At 40.5% G+C, this 12,316-nt stretch overlaps 1 protein-coding gene across 1 annotated transcript; it reads left to right on the top strand.

The window, feature by feature from the left end:
* The first annotated feature begins 1,145 nt into the window (after positions 1 to 1,145).
* Positions 1,146 to 11,679, top strand: LOC139479780 (ATP synthase mitochondrial F1 complex assembly factor 1-like). Its single transcript, XM_071262652.1, has 9 exons — positions 1,146 to 1,176; positions 2,176 to 2,485; positions 3,459 to 3,603; positions 6,372 to 6,434; positions 6,951 to 7,001; positions 7,615 to 7,662; positions 8,525 to 8,687; positions 10,511 to 10,551; positions 11,091 to 11,679. The coding sequence occupies exons 2-9, from the start codon at positions 2,208 to 2,210 to the stop codon at positions 11,259 to 11,261; spliced, it is 960 nt and encodes a 319-aa protein (XP_071118753.1). The 5' UTR covers positions 1,146 to 1,176; positions 2,176 to 2,207; the 3' UTR covers positions 11,262 to 11,679.
* The last annotated feature ends 637 nt before the right edge of the window (positions 11,680 to 12,316 follow it).

The raw sequence follows: 12,316 nt of genomic DNA, 5'->3' as shown, positions 1-12,316 counted from the left end.
GGACTGCGTGTGAAAAATTAAATACGGTTATTTTGTTCTGACGTTGTCTGAAATAGCAAATGCCAATGATCTTTAGTGAGTTATTTGACTGCGAACCCGCAGTATATAGGTGTGACAAACAAACAGTTTTCGAAATATTGAGTCCTTTAGATGAAAAAGCCAACGCCAACGGGCTGGCTCGGCTTGTTCGAAATCAAACCCTTATTATGTATCATTATAACGTACATAGCCTAGAACTGTATTTCGCTTTCTTAAAATAATTACTAAATGTAGGTTTGCTTCTCCCTTGATCTCTCGGTGACGCGTCTTTCAGAGGGAGTGACACCTTCCGAGGGTAAACGGGAGCTGAGTAAGCCTGATGGTTAAAGCGTTTGGTCGTAACGCTGAAAGCCCTGGTTCTATTCCCCACATGGATACAATGAGTGAAGCCTCGCAGTGTTTAATATTTATGTATCGTTTATTTCTTATACGAGACACATAGAATACTAAACTCGTTCCCGTTGAATACCAATTTTATTAAACGAGTGGATAATTCTTGTATCTGACGAGCGAAAGCATGGGTTGCTGAAGACCTCTTCTCCTCCAGATATTCCCTGGTCCCCTCTGATGTAGCTGGGCAACGCAGTGGCCGAACGATCGCATCCAAAAGTGGGAGAGATATGAAAATCAGTATTAGAAGATAATAAGTACAGATAATCGATGTGAGGATTGTGAAAATATGTTTGAACCAAACCTAATCCAACTGTTCATAAAATGGACATGTCCAACATTTCCGAGGTCGGATTCTATTTGGGGAGTCATCATTTTTTTAATTTGGGTAAATATTTTTCAAGCTTATACATTTTATCATGCTGCGCCTCTCATGGTTTATTCTCCCTGCAGTGTTTTATTGTACGATAAACAACTCTCACTCTTTCTCCTAAGGAAAATATCTAGGACGAGGCCCTATTATTGGCGTATTTTATTGACTTTCGTTGCTTATTAATTAACATTTTATATTTTTATTCCTTTTACTATTGTTTTAAATACCTGTAATCAGAATCTTCAATATACCTTGCGCCACATAAAAACGATATCTTCATGTTGAGATATTTATCTATTTTCGTCGACCGTTCCATGTTTTAAATTAACCATTACTGTCCGGCAATTAACACACTCCTCATGTTCAGTATTCGGGTAAGGTAACGGTAATGACAGGTGTAACAGTTTTACGACGTTGGCAGTGAATCGACTTAAGAGTTAATTTTTAATCATTGTGTCATAAAGAGGAATGCCAATTAATACTGTTGTCAGATCTACCATAACTCTGCAGGCAAACGTCGGCAAGAGTGGAGAAAAGTTCAGTACAGTTTGTGCAACTGACGTATAGGCCCATACGTCTTTGGTGCAAGACATGCAAATTTTCTCATCGTTCTACTGAATGGCACTTATCATTTTGTAAAGCTTAGTCCAGCTGGTAAAGTGGGAAATGTCTAAATCTGAGATTATGATCAGTATTTAAATGAATGATATATAGGCCTAGCTATAGGAATTTTCAAGAATAATATTTAAACATCACACACATCATCAGCTGATCATAAGCAAATACGTACTAAAATGTCGGACCACATATGAAACTTGCACTGGTGATCAGGAGATAGCAGCTGTGACCTGTCTCATTATATCAAGACTCTGCACATTGTTCGCTCTATCAACCAATGGGTCGGTCACAAACAAGACTGACGTGGTAGCATTACAGACCACGCTCTCTATACAAGTTACAACCAGTGCCGTAGCCAGCCGGGGGACAATTTTCCTTGAGAAAGTTAACTTGAATAAGAAATACATATTGCCCCCCCTCTTGAACAATATTATGAGCCAGAATGTTTCAAAAAAGGAATTTGTCTTTACATTGCTTCTAAAAGGAAACGGGGCGGTCGGGTAGCCTAGTGGTTAAAGCGTTCGCTCGTCACGCTGAAGACCTGGGTTCGATTCCTGACATGGGTACAATGAGTGAAACCCATTTCTGGTGTCCCCCGCCGTGATATTGCTGGAATATTGCTAAAAGCGGTGTAAAACCACACTCACTCACTCTAAAAGAAAACCAATGTTATCCTTACATTGCTTGTATTGGGAGGTCATCCACAGTTGTAACCAGATTCAACCTATTTCTTATTCACTCAAATTTTTTTCCAGACTGAATGAAGTGAAGACCAACATAATATAATATGTTTGTACTACAAAGACAAAGCGTTCGACTCTGTCAGAGATGCTGGAGACTATATTCCTCTGTGAAGAAACAACACGTTCCTTCGACCATCTCTGATGCTCGAGGATTAACCATGACAAATGCTAACAGTCTATTAAAAGGACAGCACACAAGGAAGTATCTTGACTTGAGATATTCATCTACATCATCAGACAAGAATGAAGATGATGTGAAGGTGAACATAGAGGAAAATCCTTACTTTGACAAGTACAAGAAAAAATTGCTGGATTTACAAAGGTTTGTCAAATTTAAGAAAAACAAACAAAATGCGGTATTAATTTTTAGGAAAAAAAAAAATTCGCTTTTAAAGCTGAGTCAGTGTGATGAACTTTCTGTTGAGTCGGTGAACTACCATTGCTATAAATGCAAGCTTCTACATGTGAAGCCTTAGCCTTTTGACACTGGACACTGATGATGACCAGTTCAAGTTAGTGAGGCCTCATTTTGTTTTTAGCCTAGTGGCTAAAGCGTTCGCTCATCACGCCAAAGACCTGGGTTGGTTTCCCAACATGGGTATAATGTGTGAAGTCCATTTCTGGTGTCCCCGAACCATGATATTGCTGGAATATTGCTAAAAACCGCGTAAAACCAAACTCACTCACTCATTTTGTTATTTTTGTAACTTAGTTTACAGACTCTTTACCTAAAACTTTAATGTTCCTTGTTATAAATAAAATGGAAATTAACCCTCATATATTTTATCTGATCTGTTAACATCATGAACATTGTTCAAGGAATTGAGAAATATTTAAAAGAACAAAATGTCTAGTGTTTCTTTCTTCCCTTCTTACCATGTCTTACATTGACCTTCTCTGAACTTTTCCTTATAGAAATAGGGGCGGTCGGGTAGCCCAGTGGTTAAAGCGTTCACTCAACCCGAAGACGCGGGTTCGATTCCCGACATGGGTACAATGTGTGAAGCCCATTTCTGGTGACCCCCGCCGTGATATTGCTGGAATATTGCTAAAAGCGGCGTAAAACCATACTCACTCACTCACTCACTCCTTATAGAAATAAATTAGCTAACAGACTGGGTCGGAAGAAAAAGGACTGCAAACCTTTTCTTAGTAGTTTGTTTTAATTATTATTTGCCACACTGGAATTTTGGGTTTGATGACAGCACATAATAAGACTGAGTATTGTGATATATTGCAACACATATTGCTGAATACTTGTTACTGTGTGAACTGTTCCCACCCTGGCCCTACAGATCCTCCCCAGAGGCCTACCAGGAGAAGATGCATCAGATTGAAGAGGAGCTGAGGAAGGACCGAGCCTTCGTCAAAGAGCAGCTGGAGAAGGAGAAGGCTAAAGCAGAGGCTAAAGCTGAGGCTGAAGGGAAGGCCTCACCTAAGGTAAGATCAGTGTTCAGAGGAACCAGTAAAGATGTATTTGGATCTATTGCGTTTGACAGTATTTAGTACTATTTACACTCCATTTGTTTAAAGTGCAAGTCTCATGGGTATATACAACTTTGCAAAATTGGATAGATCGTAACATTGTCAATGCAAATACTGTATTCAGAACATCAAAAGTGGCACATAAATAAGGTTTATATGCACTTTAGTCCTGTCTATCAATTCAAAGACTCAAACAAAAATACAGTGGAACCAGATTTAGAGGCTCCATATATGGTCATGTTAGAGGTGATGTCCTCAAAAATTACATGCTTGATCGCACAACAAGCCTACCCCTGCATTCACGGTAATGGTCGTCTGCACACATTCTCAGCAAAGGAAACCTATTCTACACCCTTTTCAACCCTTGGACATTCTCCTATCCACAAATATGCAATGACCAATTGCACACTGTACATTCCTTCATATGAGTGAGATGAAAGGATTGAAGTATAATTATTTTTCTTTCAACAACGGAAATGTGACAAGGGCCATTATTTCACAAATTGAGTTCACTATTCAGTGAGAAAACGATGTGTGAAACATGCTATTTCTTCAATTGCGTTTCTTGTTCATGGTTCGGTACTTTCATTTATTTTTTTGTGAGAATTTCTTTGTTAAATATACTCACTGATCTGTGTATAAAATGATGAAACATCAATCAAACTTACTTTGTTACTTTTGCGGTATCGTGAGCTTGTAACTTGCCGATATATTGAACTCTAACAGTGACACTAGTTTTTGAGTTGTCATGGAATGTGAATGTTTCTTGGAAGATGAATTTGTGATTTCAAGGGAAGAAGTACATGTGAACACCTACATGTTTGAACCTGTGACCGACAGTAGTGACGGAAATAACCAGGATGATCCCCATCTTGGAAGCATGGATCGCAAGTGATTGCAGAAAACAGATTTGTTAATTTGTTTTGAAATAGCACCAGAAAGAGGAATGGACATGTCAAAGACTCTGTGTCAGTTGTAAACGTGTTACACTACACTATACACATGGCTGAGTGTTTAATGATACCTGGACTGACTGACTGCTGGCATACATTATGCAATAAGGTGCATGGCTGTGAGACAAACACTGTTCTGGTTAATTAGCACTAAATTGGCTATAAAGATCAAGGGGTAGGGGGTTGGGTCTGACCCGTGCCCCTAAAATTGAAAAAGACAAATTTTTAAACTTGTCCTATCTTACACAATCTAATTTTTCCTTATGCCGAAACGTGATTGAACAAAGTTTCCAGCTTCTAAAAACAATTCACCTGAACACATCCCACAGCATCACCAAGATCTCCTCCACCCCAATAAAGGGGTCAAGCACTACCGTATTATCCCATGCGTTGTGACCTTACATGGTCACCTGACTACCCCTGCCACATCATTCTTATTCTCATTGCCATCCTGTGGAGACATGTATTGAGTTGTAGAGAATACATTTGTTGTTGTTGTTGTTGTTAATTTGTGTAAGCTATTTCATTGCACATTTTACAAGACGTTCAACGCCCAGTTTGCTGCCATACTTACTGCACTGCTGATGCTCACGACCGTTGTGATTGCCGTGGTCGTTGCAGTCAAGACAAGGGATGTTCTAAGTGTTCCCACCTCACAGAGGAAGCCTTTACGCTGTACCTACCCAAGTGCCTCAAGCGGGTTGTTGACCACTGGTCCAAGTCCAGGGACGCAGAACATTGGCTTTCCTCAACTAAGAAGCCTTAGATCATTGTAAGAAGCCTAAATAAGACACCATGCTGGCTGTTCCCTCCACCAGTTCCATCATGAAGCCTCCTCCGGCGTCTACCATCCCCTCCTTGTCTGGCAAAGATGATGGTGTTTCCGACAGTTCCCTCACTGATATGTTCACACCACATTGGACCAACGTTGTCCGTCCCCTAAGTGCCCGTGTCCAAGCCTACGTTGGAGCAGCCAGCAGCCTCTGACATCAGTATGGTTTTCTCTAAAGAGGGTGTGTCCCAGACAGCCTCGACTGTCGAACCTCCTAGCGCTCCCCGACCATCAGCTGCCAGTCACCTATCGTCCCACCCTTTACCAGTCGCTTCCAAGTCGATAACGCAGGCTTTGATATTGCCCCTGGATCGATCATTCGAGTTGGTCCTCTACTTCTACCAGGGAATGAGATCAATCTTGCGCTTCCAAAAAGGATCGCTGTGCTTCATCGCAGAGTCGCCAGTCCAGGTATCGACAATCGAGAGATCGCTGCTCTTGGGATCACTCATTGGAGGTCTGATGTTCTGGATCAAGGGATCGCCGCTCTCGGGATTAACACTCTCTCAATCAACCTCATGGGGATTGAATTCTCGGGATAGATCGGGATAGCGTATATATTCTATACCAGGCTGCTGGTATTACCTAATCAGCTTACAGGCCTTAGTCGGCCATGTTAATTAACCCCCGCTTTCTCGTTAGCGCTTTTAAATTTGTTTGGGTTGTTTCCAATATAGACCTAAAAAATACATATTTTTAATTAAGTGCAACAGTACTACATTTGCATTTTCACACTGTTTTTCTCAGCCATCGATTTTTACATCATACTGGCTACATAATGATATAAGAGAAATTTATCACTTTTTCATGATACCCTGCATTTTAAACTCTTGACCTTATCTTAGCAGACAAATCTCCTTGTTTAATGGAGGTCAGAATTATGAATGTATCGTCTCCACAGGTTGTGAATGTACTATTCATGGTGTTGTCTGTTCCAGGGGTTAGACAGTGTCATGAAGACGGAACTGATCAGAGATAAGACGGCAGAGGAGATTGAGGAGGTTTGTGATTATCTGTGGCCAGTTGTACCATCACTGATTCAGACATGGAGACACACCACTGATTGAAACAAAGGACACTCATCAAGTAGTGATATTAATCTTCATTCATTGGCTAAAAAAATCAACAAACACAGGTGCCTTTGATCTCAGTTTAGGCATTTAAAATGGGTTACACTGATGATGTAACAATTTTCCATTTGTTCAATTCTAGTACTGTTTGATATTTTTGTTCATGTTTTCAAATACAGACATTGTACAGTATGGGTTTATATAACACATGTTACAGTGTATGAGTATCACTCAATCAGTTCAAGTAAGTTGAACTCAGCTGCTCTAATTATGAAAACTGAAAAAACTGATTATCTCATTTTATTACACAAAGTAATGCTTAAAACTTAATACTTTTTAAACTTTTCTGAGTATATAACCAGTTGTTGTTTCATTAAGGAAGATAACTCAACAGCTGATGTTTGTTCTTGTTAATAACAGTCACTCCTGTTTTCTCCCTTCATTCAGATATGGAAGGAATTCCACAGTAAGAAGGAATGTGTATACACGGTCATGAAGGTAACACACTCACCAGAAAACAAACTATATTAAGTACCAAATTAACTGATTTTTACAGGGGCACAGGTGGCCCAGTTGTCTACGGCGCCAGGATTTGCTGTCCAGAGTTGCGTTCCTTCGGCACACCGGAAACCTGTGATTGTGGGTTCGAATCCCGGTTTGCCCTGATTATGTTTCTAGGTTTGTCAGCACCATACCCGTGCCAAAGTGGTAAACATCTGAGACCTGCATCACTTCGGCTTTCCTCCAACATTAAGCTGATATAACTGGAATACTGTTAAAAGCGGCTTTAAATCCAATTCACTCACTGATTTTTCCTCCTTATTTGTCACCCTGAACTGAAAGGAATTTGATACAGTCTGTTAATCTGATGTTTATCAATGTTTTACTTACCTCTATAGATTGGCTGTTTCTGTAGAAGGTACTCTTCAAGCTTTTGACATTGGTTGCTTGTTCTGCTTCTTTGACCAGTGGTTGACCACTGACTCACTTAGGGTAACAGTTTAAAGATAATTTTTGATTGAATCCGTGTTGTGCAGATGTTTGCAGAATTCCTGACTTCAACACTGTCAGTTTAAATGTATCTTAACATGCTGTACTTGTTATATTTCAGTCTATCGATTATGATGATCTGATGGAAAAGGCTAAGTCATGTCCATCTGTGAGTTCCATTACAAATTCTATGTCTGTGGTAATTGATTTTTTGTCAGTCTATTTGATATATCTTTAAAATAATATTTGTTTGTTTGTTTGTTTGTTTGTTGTTTAACGCCACACTCAGCAATATTCCAGCTATATGACGGTGGTCTGTAAATAAACAAATCTGAACCAGACAATCCAGTGATTGACATCATGAGCATCGATCCGGGCAATTGAGATCGATGACATGCATCAACCAAGTCAGCATGCCTGACCACCCGATCCCGTTAGTCGTTTCTCATGACAAGCATAGTCGCCTCTTACAGCAAGCATGGGTTGCTGAAGACCTATTCTTCCCCAAATCTTCATGGGTCTTTTAAAATTATGAATGGAACCAGTGACTGAGCATTATGTACAAAGATGGCAATGTACGTTCTGGTGGAATTCGGGACAATGAACTCTATATATTCTGCTAATATTTTCTTGGTGTTATGAAATTATCACTTGGATTTATTCTTAAAATTAAATGTTATTTCAAAGAAACCTGACTTATATGCATGGATGGATAGGTGTTGTTCATTATGAAATCATAATAGAAAGAATAACATGATTGCTCCATCTTCAACACTGTGTTATGTTTAACTATTTGATCGGCATTCTAGAATTTTTGTGAATAAATAAGAAAACATACAAGTTTATGGATAACAACTTTTGGTTTATTGCATAAAGCGACATTTCAATGTAGATTCTTACTCCAGCTTGATAACAGTGTATAAATCTACATTGGAACATGGCTATATGCAATCAACCATAGTTTATCCTAAAATTGTACTTTTTCTTACATGTTATATTTAGTTAGTATTTGATGGTGAATGTTGTTGCAGTTTCTGTACCCACTGCCCCGCCAGGATGGATATGAACTCTTTTTCTCCATGATCTCCGGGAAGTCTGTGTACTTCACACCACTCATCATGTACCAGCAGATGAAGGAGAACGCCCCACCCTGTCTATCCCTGGTCCACTTCACCGAGCTCCAGGATGACAAAGGTGAGTCTCTCTCTGGTCCACTTCACAGAGCCTCAGGGAGCAAAGGTGAGTCTCTCCCTGGTCCACTTCACAGAGCTCCAGGAGGACAAAGGTGAGTCTCTCTCTGGTCCACTTCACAGAGCTCCAGGTGGACAAAGGTGAGTCTCTCCCTGGTCCACTTCACAGAGCTCCAGGAGGACAAAGGTGAGTCTCCCCCTGGTCCACTTCACAGAGCCTCAGGGAGCAAAGGTGAGTCTCTCCCTGGTCCACTTCACAGAGCTCCAGGAGGACAAAGGTGAGTCTCTCTCTGGTCCACTTCACAGAGCTCCAGGAGGACAAAGGTGAGTCTCTCCCTGGTCCACTTCACAGAGCTCCAGGAGGACAAAGGTGAGTCTCCCCCTGGTCCACTTCACAGAGCTCCAGGAGGACAAAGGTGAGTCTCTTCCTGGTCCACTTCACAGAGCTCCAGGAGGACAAAGGTGAGTCTCGCCCTGGTTCACTTCACAGAGCTCCGGGAGGACAAAGGTGAGTCTCTCCCTGGTCCACTTCACAGAGCTCCAGGAGGACAATGGTGAGTCTCTCCCTGGTCCACTTCACAGAGCTCCAGGATGACAAAGGTGAGTCTCTCCCTTGTCCACTTCACAGAGCTCCAAGAGGCCAAAGGTTAGTCTCTCCCTGGTCCACTTCACAGAGCTCCAAGATGACAAAGGTGAATCTCTCTCTGGTACACTTCACAGAGCTCCAGGAGGACAAAGGTGAGTCTCTCTTTGGTCCACTTTACTGAGCTCAAGGAGGACAAAGGTGAGTCTCTCCCTGGTCCACTTCACAGAGCTCCAGAGGAACAAGGGTGAGTCTTTTCCTGGTCCACTTGGGGGCATGGGTTGCCCAGTGGACCAATGTGCCACAAATGTCTAGGTAGCATCCCTTGGCTATAGAGGATCCTGTTTCTGTCATACCATAACCATGCTTGTTACAATATCTACAGACTACATGACTTGGGGCTCTCTCTAATCAAACATGTGCAATTACTGAATTAATGTTCAAAGTTCTGTTCGTGTGAAAACTCACTTTTTAAATTGCCCTGGGTAAACAAAGGTCTTTTTGTAAAACCTATGTAGTCGCTTCCACATGTGAATTCAGGTTTTGAGTAAAGGATTTTTGTTTTTCCCAATTGGCATCTTCACGAGGCAAGGAAGATAATAAACTATAAGAGTCCTGTTTCCACCCTTCTCGAACTAGGCTAGAATTTCATGCCTCAATCATAGTGCCACCAGTGGCTATTACGAGTTATGTCCCTGCTATTGACCAATCAGATGCCACCTCTCATGTCAGCTGCATTTGCTTCAAACAAATTGTCGGCGCCAAGTCAAAACAGCCTGATCGATACTTAAGATCTGTATTGCAATTAAACTGGCCATACTTTGTAAAATCCATTAAGTCACTTGAGTACCTTCATTAAGAACATGAAAAGATTTGGAAAATATCTGTTGCAGCCAGCTGATGGTACACATGCTTTGCAAATCCTGCACGGCAGTTGCAATGTTGTGTTTGTTACGCAATTTTGATGCTTAGTCTTGTTAATCCAGCCTTGTTCGGCAAGGGTGGTAACTGGACTTTTATACTCAGTTAACTCCCTTGCCTCAGGAAGATGCCCAACTGGTGATTAGCTGCTTGGGATCCTTACCTTCTTTATCGTTAAGAAACCTGGCTATAAAGTTCAGAACTTTACAAAAGAACCTGAGGGAGTTTTTCTTTATCCAGTCATCTATATTATCTTTATACATTCAGATGAACATGTTCAGGTCTTAAGTTCCACTTTCTTACGTTGTTTTTGTTCTGTGCAGGTATTGTGCTGATGACTGGGCAGTATGACGACTCATTACTGGTAAGTTGTAATCTTGTCACTCGGTAAACTCGGTTCCTCTGGAGCATATATTTCCTGGGGATCATTTTAGCAGTTCAGTCCATGGACTTCTGCATTTCACACCAAACACTGCTGAATGCAGACTTGGATCTTTAGATTGATCAATAATACTTATACCCAAGCATTCCGAGGCAAAACCTCTTACTTTATCTAAATCAGATGTGGGGCTATATTCTTTTTTCAGTGACATGAATAAATGATCACAAATGGTTTTTTTTGGTGGGTTTAAACTTCATTGCGTTGATTGCCTAATGTGAACCATTGCTTTTTCTGGTCCAGACTCAATTATTTACAGGCTGCTGTCATGTTGGTGGAATATTGCCGACAACATACACAAATGTTTTAACAAACTCTCAGTAGCAGTGGGACATTTTCTCCAGCATCAAGTCACCTTTACACTGTCAAAGCAAACTCTTCCAGTATTTTGTTTTATTTTAGTGAAATGTGATCTGACGGTATTTAGTTTCTTGAGGTAAAAAGTAAAATTTCTTTTTTTTCAGAAAAGAAAGGATGCATTGAACCTTGTGCGTCAAATGTCCATGTACTACAGTAGAAGATCTGGTGAAAGGTTCAATCTGGTCCGCATCTTCAACCATATGCCAAACAAATTCAACCATCTTGATGTAATAAATGAATATCAAGAGATGATAAAATTCTTAGAATCTGCTTAATGAATTTCAAGGACGTAACTTATCTTACATCTGATGATGGTATACTCTTTACAAATGTACATGAACAACTACACATACTTCTAATTAATCATTGTCCTTTTTTATGGAATACAATTTGAAATCACTTGTCACGTTAATGAGTGTGTGAGGTACACGTTTTGAAAGCAATGGAGTTCTTGTGTCTTCAGTGTGTGAAGCTAAATATATGTTTAGTGTTTTTGGAAAGGCACCCTGGATGCTGTGTACTTCACAGCATCCTTCAAGAAAGGTGGGTTGTCATCAAGGATGGGTACTTTCATTGAGCAATGTACAGGTTGAGTATTGGTGTGATGGTGTGGTGATGTTCTCTGTATTAGCTTTCGCTGGCAATAGCAACTGTGTTTAACCTGATACCTCCAAGGGAATTAATGTGAATAAATAAGTCAACACCCCTTCCCTATCATTTGTTGTTTTTCTGTAAATGCAATATTATTGATTTATTGTCACCTCTCAAAATGATGATGACCCTGATTTGAATGGGTCAAGTAAAGTATTATGAAATAATATGATTGTGGGTGAATGTATTTTTGTTATTTTTAAAAACGTTTGTGTATAGCACAAACAAAATATCGGTATTTCAAATATCGGATGACATGCATTCCAAACCACAAGCTCGTGAATTGAAGTGAATGTGAATAACCTACCAGCACCATTGTTTTATCACGTCAGCCATCTGAAGACCATCTCCGTGGTCACTCCAGAATAAATCGTCAATTTCATGTGTTTGTTGTAAGAGTTGGTAACAGTGTGCCACCTGTCTGACTGGGAGCCCTCAACCACTCCCCAACGACATGGATCCTTGCTCATGCTACTGACCACTGGCATGAAAGGCCCAGACTGGATTATATATATATGGGCCGCCTTGTAACATTGTGATAATAACAAGTGTTAATGGACTGGAGACGGAGAAATATTGACATTATAAAAGCTGCATCCATATGAAACATACAGCCTCAATGCTTAAGCACTAGGAAACACTGGACGGTTGGTTTGTTTGTTGTTTTACGACGCACTCA

Source organism: Haliotis cracherodii, unplaced genomic scaffold, assembly GCF_022045235.1.
Source record: "Haliotis cracherodii isolate W230 unplaced genomic scaffold, xgHalCrac1.p SCAF_4, whole genome shotgun sequence".
In the NCBI taxonomy this organism is placed as follows: domain Eukaryota; kingdom Metazoa; phylum Mollusca; class Gastropoda; order Lepetellida; family Haliotidae; genus Haliotis; species Haliotis cracherodii.
This window is presented reverse-complemented; position numbering and strand designations above follow the sequence as displayed.

What these genes read in the sequence shown, in the direction of transcription:
- LOC139479780 (XM_071262652.1), top strand. Translation starts at nt 2,208, where the DNA reads ATGTTTGTACTACAAAGACAAAGCGTTCGACTCTGTCAGAGATGCTGG. An exon ending in GTGTATACACGGTCATGAAG is followed by an intron (nt 7,002 to 7,614) that starts GTAACACACTCA and finishes GTTATATTTCAG; the next exon opens with TCTATCGATTATGATGATCT. An exon ending in AGTATGACGACTCATTACTG is followed by an intron (nt 10,552 to 11,090) that starts GTAAGTTGTAAT and finishes CTTTTTTTTCAG; the next exon opens with AAAAGAAAGGATGCATTGAA.